A 14,753-nucleotide genomic window follows, 5' to 3' on the forward strand; every position below is an offset into this window, starting at 1 on the left:
CTCATGCTCTTGTTTTTATCTAACTCAGGATGTCTTGAATGCTAGCCAAGCGCTCTACCAACTAAGTACATCCTCAACCCCAAATTTCTGTGTTCTCCAGACCCAGAAGTTAGCATCCTTAAAGGATGCCTTCCCCCACCATTCTCTACTTTGATCCCAATGGTCAATATCAGTCCAACTGAAGAAGAAATATTCTAGTGCAGAGGGAGGTGACCCATCCAGTCTCTTAAGCTATAGATACATGCAGCCTCTTTTGTTCAGGCCCTGAGCTAAACAAATAACCTTTGAAATTGTAGTTAGGAACATGGAGTTGATCTATTCCAGCAAGAGGAAATAAATACAGACTATACATAACCTGTTGCTATTTACCCTGCACAGGTTGTCCTCTGTTGTGAATTAATAGATGGTTGTTTGGCCTAAAAAGCAGCTGTGAGAGAGTCATTATGAGTCAATTCTCTATACAGTGCCACCCAAAGGACTTCCTGGGACAATGCCTCACTCCACTGGGTAGCTGGCCACAGCCACCGCTATTTTCAGTGTGGCTAGGAAAGCCGAAGACATGGTTTCTAATGCTATTTATTGTAATTAACTCCATAGCCAAATGTGCTGGGCAATGGCTACCTATTTAAATGGCACTCACCTAGCCCCTTGTGACTCAACACATGGTCTGTGGATCCAAAGCATTAATGTCTAGCATGTTAGAACCACAGGCTACTGGGCCCCTCTCCAGACGAGTGATTGAGAATCTCACTCTTAACAAGAGTCCTCAGAGGTTTGTATGTATGTCTTAAAAACTTTAGGTGTAGTTGAGATTAAAAGAAACTGAAGAGCTATTTAAGTTATAGATACCGGGTTTGAGGATTTAGCTCAGTGGTAGAGCGCTTGCCTAGCAAGTGCAAGGCCCTGGGTTCGGTCCCCAGCTCCGAAAAAAGAAAAAAAATGTTATAGATACCAACTCTTTTGTTGTTGTCGTTTGTTTGTTCATTTGCTTGCTTTTCAAGACAGAGTCTCTCTGTGTTCTCCTGGCAGTCTTGGAACTCTCTCTGTAGACCAGTTGGCCTTGAACTCAGAGACTCACCTACTCCTGCCTCCCAAGCACTATGATTAAAAGAGTGTGCCACAACCACCTGGCTTAGGTACCAACTCTTAAAACTGATGTCCAGGTCAAAGGGCCTTTTTCTTTTTTGTTACTTTGTTTTCCCTATGTCTCAAACCCGGTAGGGAGAGGAGAGGGATAGAAAAGAGCTTGGGATGCTGGGGTCTAAAGGAAGAGTAGAGGAGGACAAAGCAGGGTGGGAGGAGCATGCATTTTCCCAGGGATATTTGCATAAAATACAATGATAGCATTTTCTTGTCAGTTATTGAATAAGGATAGTGGATAATATAGGAGTTCGTTGCATACTTGTAGTATGCTTGAAATTTTTCAAAATTAAAAAAATAGATGTGACTTCAGAGACCATGTGTGTGATGACAACTTCAAGAGGGTCCCCAACAATCCTCTTCTACTGGAATTCATGCCCCTCTGTGGTCTCTTTCCATCAGGGTCCGTCTACGTGACCAAAGTGGAGATGACAGCAATACTTGAAGAGCTGGGTCATTGTGACTTCTGTCTTGCAGGCTCTTGGATCTCTTCATGAGACCTGACCTTCCTGGAGAGTCATTGGGGTTTCTCGACAACAACCAACCTTCTGAATGATCCATGTGGCCCTCTGTGAAAGTGGACCCTCTGGTCCCAGTCAAGTTTTCTGATGAAGAGCTTCCACATGACATGTCCCTGCAGCCGAGAGACTACCACTCCAGGATTGCCGAGAACACTTCTCTGCAATCTTTCTCTGGCTAACAGAAATTGTGTTTCAGAGCAATTGACTTTGTGACTCCTCTTTCCTTCTCCTCCAAAAAGGACTGCCCACCCTTCCTGACTTTCATCATGCCCCGTTAAACAGGAAAGGAAAAAAAGAAAAAAATTTAAGATCATGCATAAGGTTAATGTGCTAATACCCGTTTGAAGTCACTTAAATTCACAGTAAAAACATGGGAGGGGATATACTTTCTTTCTTTTTAAAACTCTTAGCAAGCTAATTTGCTGAGACATTAACTTCAAGTTTGGTTTTTCTACTTAAAACCTGGAAAGAAAAACTTGCTAATTTCTCCTTCCATGTCCACTATCTCAAGAATGAATTCTTGGATGACATGGTCTTGGTTCATCCTGGGCCTTTCCCCCTAATCATCAATTATCACACACTGATTAACAGCTTCTTTGTGTTTCAGGAGCCACCTTAAAGAAAATACTTCAACGCCCACCACTGGCTTTCACTTTTGAGAATTAAGTTAATAGAAAACTACTGGAATCATCATTGGACAACGAGAAAGTGCAGGTACTGCTTCGGGAAGAAGACAAGTAGGAGAGCTGGATAGGACAGGAAGTGGGGAGGCAAGATGGGTTGTCTATGGAAGAACACACCTCCCAGGTTGTGTTCAGGCTAACCAGCTGTGTTCTTCAATGGTACTCCAAGGTGTATGGATTAGTGGCATCAAGAGGAAAGAAACAAAAACAAAACAAAGCTCTTCCCCTTAATTTTTGTGACTTCACAGCTCCACAGAGAAAGCAGAAGGAACGTCAAAAAACGTGACTAATGAATTTCCCGCCAACACTGACAAGCGGGAGGCGAGCCAGACTTCTTTAATTTGGAAAATTAAGAGACGCGACGCTTCTTGCCCCCTAGTCAGTTCACTGGTTCCAGCGAACTCACTCCTGTTAGACTTACTTTTCCTGACCGTGAATTTGGGAAGGAAGAGCGGTATTGGGGCATGAAGAGAATGGAGAAAGAGAGGCTAGGGAGGAGAGGCGCTTGAGGGGCCAAGCTTTGGGCCCAGCACAGGATGGCAGAGGAAATGACCCCTGACTGCAGCCAGCCGCCCGCGTGTCCGCCGGGAGCCGGAGACAAACACACGCACGTGCGCCCCGCCCCCGCCGCGCGCACGCGCCCCGAGGCTCCGGCGGCGGCGACGGGCGCGCGCGCGGTGCTCGCTGCCCCCACGCTGCTCCCTCGGCTGGGATCGCGGCGTCTCCCGCTCGCCGCACTGCTCCACGCCTGGCCCGTGGCTCCGGAGGCGGCAGTCGTGCCAGGTGGGCTCGGGTGGACAGGCGCGGCGGTCGGGGCGAGGCGGCGGCACGGGTGGACAGCGCGGAACCCAGCAAGTTCCTCGCAGGCGATGTCGCCGGGCGCGGGCCCCTGCGTACGCCGGGCGCCGTGACAGGCCAGCCGGGGAGGCGCGGACGGGGGAGGCCGCGACGGAGCTCCCGGACTGGCCATGGGCTGAGCCGCATCCTCACGGAGCAGGTGCAGTGACCGGAGGTTCTGGGGAGGGAACCTGCGCCACAGGCCCCGGGTACCTTCGGCCCTCCCGAGCCCAGTACCCTGTTGACCTTCCCTTGGTTCCTCGGGAAGGGCCCTGATGACCCCGCCTCCAAACCTCGAGCGTGCAATCCCTGTGACACCCCACACAGCCACCGCAGGGGACACGCTGTGCAAACCCTCATTCTACACCCGCGACCCTAGCCCAGTGGGCCTTTGCGCCAATGTCTCTAATGCCCTAGTATTTTGAGCCCACAGCCTGCCTAACTGTGTTTGGGAACTACCCGGGATAGCTGCTTCTTTCTACTCACCAAACGGTTGGAGCAGGGGTGGGAGAGGAAAGTGGGAGTGGTGGTCTTTCCCTCCTGAGTCCTTGGTGACTACAAACCCATCCTCTTTCTCCCAAGCCTGTAGTGAAAGTGACCCTTCCATACTCCACCAGAACATGCCGGGGTGACTCTCTCCCAGATCCCGTGGCCTTCCTCGCTCTCCCCAGTGACACTATGCAACCCCAGCGTGACCTGCGAGGCCTCTGGCTCCTGCTGCTCTCCTTGTTCCTGCTTCTCTTTGAGGTAGCTAGGGCAGGCCGACCTGTGGTCAGTTGTCCCGCCAATTGCCTGTGCGCCAGCAACATCCTCAGCTGCTCCAAGCAGCAGCTACCCAATGTGCCCCAATCTTTGCCGGGCTACACAGCGCTACTGGACCTCAGCCACAACAACTTGAGCCGGCTGAAGGCTGAGTGGACCCCCACCCGTCTGACCAACCTGCACTCCCTGCTGCTGAGCCACAACCACCTGAACTTCATCTCCTCTGAGGCCTTCGTCCCGGTACCCAACCTTCGGTACCTGGACCTCTCCTCCAACCATCTTCACACGCTGGATGAGTTCCTGTTCAGCGGCCTGCAGGCACTGGAAGTGCTGCTGCTCTACAATAACCACATTGTGGTGGTGGACCGGAATGCCTTCGAGGACATGGCCCAGCTGCAGAAACTCTACCTAAGCCAGAATATGATCTCTCGCTTTCCTCTGGAACTGATCAAGGATGCAAACAGATTACCCAAACTAACGCTCTTGGATCTGTCCTCCAACAAGCTGAAGAAGTTGCCCCTGACTGACCTGCAGAAATTGCCAGCCTGGGTCAAGAATGGGCTGTACCTGCATAACAACCCCCTGGAGTGTGACTGCAAGCTCTACCAGCTCTTTTCACACTGGCAGTACCGGCAGCTGAGTTCTGTGATGGACTTCCAGGAGGATCTGTATTGCGTGCACTCCAAGAAGCTGCATAACGTCTTCAGTCTGGATTTCTTCAATTGCAGCGAGTACAAGGAAAGTGCCTGGGAGGCTCACCTGGGAGACACCTTGACCATCACGTGCGATACCAAACAGCAAGGGATGACCAAAGTGTGGGTGACCCCAAGCAATGAGCAGGTGCTAAACCAGGGGGCCAATGGCACGGTGACCGTGTCCGAGGATGGCAACCTTCATTTTAAAGAGGTGCAGGTTGAGGATGGGGGTGTGTATACCTGCTATGCCATGGGGGAGACTTTCAACGAAACACTGTCTGTGGAGTTGAAAGTGTATAACTTCACCTTGCACGGACACCATGACACCCTCAACACAGCCTATACTACCCTGGTGGGCTGCATCCTCAGTGTGGTTCTGGTCCTCATATACTTGTACCTCACACCTTGCCGCTGCTGGTGCCGGGGTGTGGAGAAGCCTTCCAGCCATCAAGGAGATAGCCTCAGCTCTTCTATGCTCAGTACCACACCCAACCATGACCCTATGGCTGGTGGGGACAAAGATGATGGTTTTGACCGGCGGGTGGCCTTCCTGGAACCTGCTGGACCAGGGCAGGGTCAAAATGGCAAACTCAAGCCAGGCAACACTCTGCCGGTGCCCGAGGCAACAGGCAAGGGCCAACGGAGGATGTCAGATCCAGAGTCGGTCAGCTCGGTCTTTTCTGATACACCCATTGTGGTGTGAGCAGTATAGGCTGATGGGGAGGTTCTGCCCCAGGAGAGGTAGTGTACCCCTGAGGGATATGAGGGGGTGGAAGAGAGGGCTGGCTGCCCAAGGGAGTGGGTTCCTCCTGACCACCAGGGAATCGGTCATGGGCACAGGAGGAGGCAAGACCCCAGTGAGGGTGTGGATGCTGTGAGTTTCACACATGGATATATTCATCCTCAGGCAGATACCACACCCTACCCAAAGCCTTGGCTATTCTCAGTGTGGTAGAGGAGGAGGGATACGTCTGAGTTGGACAGGAACGAGGAAAGGGGTGTGGGGAGGAGCAGATTCCCTAAACTTTTTTTGAGGTCATCCCTAGCTCCTTAAGAGAAAACCATTTGAAAAACAACTTTTTTTTTCTGTCTCTGCCCACCCACACCTGCGAAGTTGTGTGTTGGGGGGGCCTCCACAGGAGCCATGCTGGGAAGCTGCAGTGTCTTCTCTGGTCAGGGAGTCGAATTCATAGCTAGTGAACTGGAAACCTTTGGAAAATGAGTCAGGAAAAGGCTGAGACCTGGATCAATACCACTCTGTAATGCTGCTGTGAGACTTCTCACTAGAGCTGTCTTCTTTCCCTGGGAGTCCTGAGTAGGTGAATCTTTGCAGGAGCCTGGCCTCTTGCCTGTTAGTTATGGCAGCAATATAGGACATTGTGTCTGTGCCTTGTCCTGGGGCAGGTGGCACAGTTGGGTACAGAATGAATTAATAGGTCCCTGTCCTAGCATAAAACTTGTAGATGGGGCATAAATTCCAGGTAGGCTAATTCCCTGGCTGGGAGAAAGCCTTGATTAGTATTTGTCTCCCAATGTCTATCTGTTGGGACAAGAGTAGGGGACACTGAAGAAGGAGCATTATGGTGCCTGCCACCACTGTGGCACAAGGGCCATACTTGCTGAGAGAACCGGGAAGACCGGCCTGTGATGTAGCAGTCAGCCAGACCTACCTGATCCTTCATGTATGCCATCTCTTCTGTCAACCTTCTGATGGACTCAGGTGGGGTTCTGAGCCTTCCTCAGACGCTGCTCTGCAAAGGAGGGGGCAGTGAGACGAGGTCTGGAGATAGACGGGACCTAATGTTTATTTTCTCTCTGCTGACAGGGCTGCCTCACTCCTGCAAAGCCAAAGTGTGGGATTTCTGTCATCTGAAGGGTTAGAACCTAGTGGTCTTTTGTCCCACAATGGCGATACAGAGTGTGGCTTAGAGTTCTGCCCTCTCCCACCAGGCACTCAGGCCGTCTTGTAACTGAGGCGGAAGGGGCACTAAACTTTGAAAAGGAAGGAAGTTCTGCCATACCGTTCCTGTCAGTTGGAGATCAGTGCAGTCCTGGCTGTCAGAGCAGAGGGACTTAAAAACAAACCCAGCCTTAGCTTCCATCCAGGCTTGCAAGATGCTTTCGGTACAGAGATGACTCTGCCTTGCTGCATCCCGTGAGCAAACTGCAGGCCCCAGAGGCAGTTGTTCTGAGCTTTGGAAGAGGGGTGAGCAGGGCAGAGGTGAAAGCGTTCCCTAGCGTTGGTCTTTTCCGGTGTCTTTTCTTTCTCGTTTCCTGTGGTTGGAAGTCGTCCAGGTCCTCTAGTTTCCTGACCTGCTTTTGAGGTTCTAAGGGGTGTTGTTTACCTGTGGGTGAGGGCTGCTTAGTGCTGGGAGGGCCTGTCAGGCTGCTTATAAGGACTGGGGAAGAGAAACTGAAGTAAACATTGTCCCCTGTCTGCTCCTGGGATCTCAAGGCTGCTGTCCATCTTTTATTAGTAACCTAGTTTTATCAAGAGAGAGGTGCAGCGATCCCCTTTAAGTAGTTGCATGCTCCTGGGTACGCATGCTCCTAGGTATGCATGCACACCAGCACCTTGACCTCCACCAGGACAGTGAGTCTGTGGCCCCCTCTGATGCCATCATTCTAGAACAGCTTCCACCCACGCACACAACTTCTCACACACAGTTTTCTTGCACTGCAGGAGAGACAGTGACCATGCCAGGCTCCTCAAATGCACAATCTCTTGTACTTTAATTTCTGAACACCCTGAATTTTTACCCATATCTCCATGGAGCTGAATCACTTTTCTGCAGATGCTGGAGTTAGGGGGGACCACACACTGGAGCTTTTGGGAGGTTAGTAAGGTACTAGCTGGTTCATCGGACTCCTCAGGAACTCTCCTTAAAAACTATATATCTATAAGACAGGAGGCTAGAACCAGAGCAACGAAGGACTCCGAAGGATGCTGGTGGAGGCTAAGCAGCTCTGAATTGTTCTTCCTGTGTCCTAATAGACAAGGGTTGGAGAGGAATTGGTTGTATTCCAAAGACTTCTGGGCACTTTGTCACCAGAGGTCCAAGAGCCAGACCTCCATCAGCAGACTCACAAGGAAATGAGAAAATCTCTTAGTGGCAGCATCCTCTCCTGATACCATCAAGGGTTGTGAGACTCTTTAAAATGAAAGTCAAATGAAATTTGCCTTCTGGGGCATTCTAGCTGAGCTTCTGAGGGCCAGGAGGGTCATTTTCTTTTTAAGTCCTACTCTGAAGCCTAGCTCTCCCTACTATAACAGCTAACTTGGGCCCTAGTTCAAGACACCTGCAGGACATGTCTGGACGCTCTACCAGGACATTTAACTGATTTCTCTCCTCGTGGTTTCAGTTCTTATGACCCAACTTTGTCCTTGTAGGGGGGTGTACATGTATGTCTGTATTCCAAAAACATATGATCCCATTAGACCTTGGGAAAAAAACGACCAGGTGTAGATATAAGAAAGGCTGGCCTTCACCCCATCTATACTCATAAACTATCTCCCAGGAAGGAGAAGCAGGTTCCTCTGGAGACAGGATGTGACAGGACTCTACAGTCTGTGTAATTATCTGTGATCTTTTTCTTTGCTGTATCTATGGGGCCCCTGGAGGAGGCCAGGAAGGGTAGACCTGTCTGGGGAGAACAAAGCCGATTTCCGGGTGTGTATGTGTCTTTGCCTTGTAATTCTCTCTTTCTGTGTCTAGGACTCTTCCTCCCACTGTGTACACCAGGCTGGCAAACCTCGGAGCCCACGGGCTCTGGAACTAGACAATGACCATTAAACCTGGCTTGAGTCTCTGCTCTGGCACAGTTTGTGGTTGGTTTATTTACTTTAGCATGTGGGTGGGTTCAGTAGACTTCAAAAGGGTGTGGCATCAAAAGAGAGAATCTAAGTGTTGTTATCGGCATCGTCTAGGAAACTAAGCATAAAATCTGAATCATCCAGGCATTAAGATTAGAGAAGAGAATGGCAAATTTTTCTCTCAAGCCAGAAAGTAAATATTTTGGGCCTTCGAGGACTCACCATCTATTAAACCTCCACTGCACTGTTGTAGCAGACAAACATCCACAGACAGTGTGTAGATGAATGACCCTGGTTCTGTCCCAATATAGCAGTCTATTTGCTGGAGGGAAATGCCCAAGACAGAACATTTTGTAAGGGAGAAAAGGTTAACATAGCTTACGGAGGACAGAAGTTGAAGGCCTGGTGGTCCCAGTGGTTGTACATGTTATGAGGGCCTCATGGTATGCGTCATCACAATAATGGGAGGACATGCAGAAGAGATCACATAAAGAAACAGGATGCAAGGCAGGTTCCGTGGTCTGTTTGCCCTTTTTATAACAACTTGTGAGAACAAACCAGAGCCCGATGAGAGCTACATCACTGTCTTCTAAGGCCGATGCCCTGATGACCTATCTCTCACTAGACCTTATGTCTTAAGGATTACACCACCCTTCAGCCGTACCATACTGAAATCCAAGCTTCTAGGACATGAATCTTTGAGGTACATTCAAATCCCTGCCAAAACAGAGCATCCAGTGAAAATGTACCTGTGGGTACTAAAATGATGTCTTTTCAGTTTTTTTTTCCAACCAGTTACAAAAGTAGAAGCTGTTTTTACAGATCACACAAAATCAGGGAAGGGCCAATCTGCCCAACAGACCAGTTTTCTAACTTCTGAGATAGCCTCAAAAGCAGCATCACAGTGCTGTTAGCAAGAGATTAGATACCCTGTGCCAGGGTTTGTACATAATAGTGATCTCCTAGATCCCTAAGGAGGAGGGCTGCTTCCCTACAGGGTTCTCTTAAAAGGCTAGATCAAGCTTTCTAATGGTACGATGGCAAGATGCTTGGGTTGGAAGGTTGCTTTTTTTTTTTCCTTAATGGTACAAACAGCTCACTTTCATAAAATTTTGATTATTACCAGGATATTTTCATCTTGAGCTAAAATCATATTCATCACATGGGTATGTTAATACTCAATGACTGTCTCATGTGCACTAAGTATTCTATGGAATGGAAAGAAAAAAAAATGCAGAATCTTTACTTTCTCTTGTAGACATACCCTTCCAGAAACTGTGAAGTCCTACTAGGCTCTTGGGGTTTCTGGAAAAGACTGTCCCAAAAGGGTGAGGCCTAGGCCTGTACCATCCTATATGTGAGATCTCAATGGAGCTAAGTAGAATCTGTCCTGGTGTGTACTTAAACTGGAGACCAAAGAGGGAGAATATGTAATTACCATAACCTCTTACGTGTATGAAATTGAGCCGCTGTAGCCCTGTTCTGTCTGGGAATTTGTCTGTCTCACTTCAGGAGGAATAGTGAAACCACTTCACTGTCAGGCACATCAGGTCAGTCAGTGAAATGCAGATGCCAAGCGAAGTCAGAGCTCTCCCATAGTCCACATCTGTGTGTTTCCTCATTTTTCCAAAGTTGCCTTTGTCATGGCTGACTGCCTGGTTGAGAGGACGGCGCTGGTAGAGAAAAGGCTGGGAAGACTGCTTGGTATTCTCTGAGGCTGTATCTCTTCTGCTGTTTGTAACCACCCCACTCCTAAGCCACAAGATCCCTGGACCGTGGACAAGATATACAGTTTTGTCTGCCGGGTCTTGCAAGACTTTCCGTCATTCCTCTCAGGCAGTGGCACTTGAGGGAAGCAGAGAAAGCCAATGTGACAGAATAAGGATGCAGTGCATGGGCTAGCCCAGTCTTTCTTCCACCTGGCTTCTCAACTCCTCCCTTTTCTGTATTTGTACCACTTATCTTGTCTCCTAGGCAACCAATGGTGATGCTGTACTTTCCCCACCCACATGGCAAAAAAAGCTCAGGCCCTGCGGTAGGGACAGTTGGCTTTTTCGGTCAGGCCACAAGGAGTCTATGCTGGTGGCTTCCTCTCCCAGGGCTTTGAAAGAGAAGGCTGCCAATCAAGCACTTTCCTCAGGCTCAGACACAGATAGGTAGAAGATATCAAATGGCCGGGATCCTTAGAACTGCCTTCAGGCCTTCCTTTCTGGTGTGTGCCAGCCGGATTGCTGTCCCTGGAGCACAGAGAGCATAGAGCGATGTCCTAAGAGTCATCCTTTGGTGACCCAGGACGTGTAACCCTACCAGGTGACTGTTGGTGTCCTTCTGCACTGGCATAGATAATGTGCACAAAGGGTGGTGAGGACTGTGACTAGGGAGCACATATACGTCTTCCCTTCCCTCTCCTCCCACTGCTCCCTCTTTTGGTGTGGCTTACCTTAGGTGTGGTTTAAGCATCACTGCTGGGACACATTGGGAGATAACTGAGAACCTTTATAAATGATAGGGAGCCACTTATGTCACCAGTGATTCCACAGACTAGCCTGAAATGGCCCCTTCGCCTGCTTTGAAGACAGGTTAAAAAGCTCCTTGGGAAGTTCTGACAATAGCTGGCCAACTAATAATGGGCTGCTGTTCTTTGACCACATCTGGGCTAAGGCTGTCCCACCGGAGGTAATCTATTTGTATTAAGCCCTACCCAGTGCTGACCATCTACTTCCAACCCCTCTCCAGGGCAGTTCTGGGGCACTGCCTGCCCACTTCCAGCTTGTTTTCTTTGTGCATTCAGGCAAGAATTGTTGAGGCTAGACTAGCATTTTGTTCCTGGATCCTAGGGCAGAAAAAACAATTAAGATAAAGAGAGACTGGTGTTCAAGCCTGCATGCTGCTGTTGGTTCTGCTTGCCCTCACCCGCTTTGGACCAAATGCTGCCTGCCCTCTGACAAATGCAATGGACAGTATCCTTCCTCTTAACATTTACACAGAATTGCTTCTCTCTCTCTCTCTCTCTCTCTCTCTCTCTCTCTCTCTCTCTCTCTCTCTCTGTGTGTGTGTGTGTGTGTGTGTGTGTGTGTGTGTGTGTGTGTGTGTGTGTGTGTGTTAGCTCCAGTAAAGCATTTTCAGGAAGGAGACTGGTTTTACTCCAAGAGCCTGAGACAGAAAAGGGAGCCTTAAGCTGTGGACCCCTGGAAGCCGGAAGCCATGCCTTTCACGGTACCACATCCTAGGACATAGAGTATAGGCCTGAAGCTACAGAGGGGAAATAGGGTCAGGGTGGTAGTACCATGATCGCTAATACTGATCCTCCTTTTCTCTGTGCCCATTCTTCCCTTAAAAGGGCAGAGTTAGGCACGAGAGATTTAGATAAATTAGGATTAAAACTCCTTGCTGAGACCCTACCCTACAGATTTGACCTGGAGGAAGTTGTACTGACTCAGATCCTGATCACTCCTGTGGCTTGACCACGTGAGGTAAGCAATACCTAAGACAAACCTCAGTAACCGTGATCTTGGTGGCATCTCCTTCAGGGAGAGATAGTGGTGACCTTGTATCCAGAAGTAAGAACTGTGACCGTGATATGGCTCCCAAAGCCCGTCTGAGACTGGTTCTCCTCAGCATTTCCCATGGTTTATTGCCTCCCTAGGAAGCATAAAGCCCAGAGCCAGACTCAGGGAGAGAAAAGGACAGAATATAGCATCTGTTTTCCCTTTGTTTAATGCTTTGAATGTTGTTCTCTTGTGGAATCCCACAGCATCCCTGTGAGGTAAGATGAGAAGCAAATAGTTTGCCTCTGCCACCCAGTGTTAGGAGCTGAGACACTCATAAAGCCGCATTCCCAGGCTGACACACCTTCCGGTTCAGGGCACACAGGTTCTCTGTGCCAGTCACAGACCAGGGCATTGTGGGGATACCAGAAACTCCTGCTCTCAAGACTTGCTTAAGGGGGTTGGGGATTTAGCTCAGTGGTAGAGCTCTTGACTAGCAAGCGCAAGGACCTGGGTTCGGTCCCCAGCTCCAAAAAAAAAAAAAAAGACTTGCTTAAGGGCATTCGGGTGAAGTGCCCCCCAGAAGCCAAGGCAAGTACGAGGGAGCACTAGAGGCTTGGGGTTATCAGTGACCACAGCCATGACCGTCTCAGCTGAGAATACACACCGTATTCTCTGTATATCTTGGCCTGACTGCTTACTCTCAGAGGAGAAAAGCCTCTGGCATAGCCAGGCAGCAAGAATCCCGATTCCCTCCTCTCCCACAGTGCCTTCCCATGCTGTTACACTCCAAAGCCCAGGAAGAGGGGGAAGGTGAAGGCTGGCTGACTCAGCCTGCAAGTGCTTAGAGATCTGGAGCTGAAAGGCCCCAGCACCATTCAACTAATGATTATTATTAACTCTGAACAGGCCTCGGCACAGCAGCCAGCTGGCTCAGGGAGGATGCCTGGATCTCCCACAGTGAGGTTTAAAAAACAAGACCCATAGCAGCCATGCATGGGAGTGGAAAGGTGGGGACACTAAGAGATGGGGCAGGCCAGTGTCATGGACAAAGGGCGGCCTGCCTTGAAGGGGAGAGCAAGAACAAGCTGGCAACTGATGGTGGCCTATCTTGGATGGGATGACAGCCAGAGAGGGAAGCAAGAGTTCTCAGATGCAGAGCTCCTGTCATTCATTCACTGCCACCCCAACCCCAGTGGGAGGATACAGGAACAAAGGGGCTCCCAAGAGGACTCCAGACAGTGTGCCCAGTACCATTTGCGTTTGATACAAAACTATCTTTCTAATGCCCTCAAGGTTGAGTCTGAATATAATCAAGCTTGGAACACAATCAAATATGGAATCAGAACTTAGCATGGTATGGAAATTTGTGCAAATGATGGGCGATTTTTTTTTTAAATCTTGAGTGTCCCCTTGAAAAAGCAAACCAGGCTGACTACTGGGTTTCCCTAGTCAAGGAACATGGTCAAAGGAAAGCCATCTGCCCAGGTTGTATTCGGACACTAGAAGATACAAAGGGGGGCAGGTGTGGGGAAAGGGAGCATACAGCCTGGAGGCATATGCAGCCCGCCCGCAGCCACAGAGCCCAGCTGGAGGAAGAGTACCCTGGCACTGACGACTAATGGCTGTCCAGCTGCTGCCCTAGGATGCGAGGGCAGGTGGTGATGGAAGAGTGGAAAGACAGGAGGGAGGGAAGCCCCGCCCCCAATCTGGCCTAACAGGAAAAGGCTCCTGACGGTGCCCTGCCCCCTACTCTATGGTCAGATCCCTAAGCAGGAACCACCACTACCTGTACCTTCCTCTCTGCTCTGCACCGATGCCCTCCAGGCCCACTGGTCAGAGGAAGCGACAGCTGGGTCCCTTCTTCCTGCAGAATATAAATGACTCCCCTTCCTCCCGGGGCTGGGAATAGACATCAGATGGCACAGCCCACGCAAACTGCCGGCTGTCAGCACGCCTGCCTGCCCGCCCACCAGCCCCCGCACCACCTGGGAGGAGGCAACACCTCAGGCAGGCTCCGGCATTCCGGCGTTGCCTCTGTGCTCTGAGAACAAGCTGCTGAACCTTACCTGGCCCACCCAAGGGAGCCCCCATCACTGGCCTTAATGAGGGAAGGAGCTGGGTGCTGTTTATCAAAGTGACCCTAGTGAGAGTCTCTTTCAGGTGGCCGGGTAAGCGTTCCCTCCAAGTTCACAGCACATTGGATAGCGTCAGAGGGAGAGGGGCCTTGAAAAGGACAAGAACTGTTCCCCTCTGCACTGCAGGGGCTCCGTTCAGCAGGCTGTATTTAAAGAGCTTATGAGTTATGCTAGCTCTCTGAGGAAAGCCTGGTAAGGTCCACTGAGAGAATTCTTCTGCTCCATACTCCCCATTCCTGTACTACTGAGTTCCACCTGCCTTGTTTCTGAGCCACTTGAAGAAGAGGCCTTAAATGTTCAGAGGATCTGACATATGTAACAGACACCTTATCTCTTGAACTACTGCTCCAGCCCCTATCCTGTAGGCCTCCCAGAGTGTTTGATTGGCTGTCTCCCAGGTAGAAAGCTGCATGGACCCCTTTTCTGGCTCAGCAGTCTTCAGTCCTTATTAGGATCCAGAGGGCCCATCTTGTAGACTGACCACAGCTAACCAGTTTGACATCTACCCTCACAACCAGGGTGCTCTGGAGAATTCAGTTGGGTCAAGGAGGTATATCAGTGGGGAAGAGAGCACACTTGGTATCAACATCATCCCACTCTTAGGCCTGGCTGGCAGGAGAATACAACTAAGGAAAGCTTAAACAACAAGGAAAGAAGGGCAACAGGGAGAGACAG

General features: G+C 50.0%; 1 protein-coding gene across 4 annotated transcripts; it reads left to right on the forward strand.

Moving 5' to 3' along the window:
• Positions 1-3,023: 3,023 nt before the first annotated feature.
• Amigo1 (adhesion molecule with Ig like domain 1) lies at positions 3,024-8,458 on the forward strand. Of its 4 annotated transcripts, none has more exon segments than NM_001412551.1 (2): positions 3,024-3,341; positions 3,764-8,458. In NM_001412551.1, a coding segment is annotated over 1 exon segment (1,482 nt). In that variant the 5' UTR covers positions 3,024-3,341; positions 3,764-3,859; the 3' UTR covers positions 5,342-8,458.
• The last annotated feature ends 6,295 nt before the right edge of the window (positions 8,459-14,753 follow it).

This window comes from Rattus norvegicus, chromosome 2 (genome assembly GCF_021556685.1).
Source record: "Rattus norvegicus strain SHRSP/BbbUtx chromosome 2, alternate assembly SHRSP_T2T, whole genome shotgun sequence".
NCBI classification, from domain to species: Eukaryota; Metazoa; Chordata; class Mammalia; order Rodentia; family Muridae; genus Rattus; species Rattus norvegicus.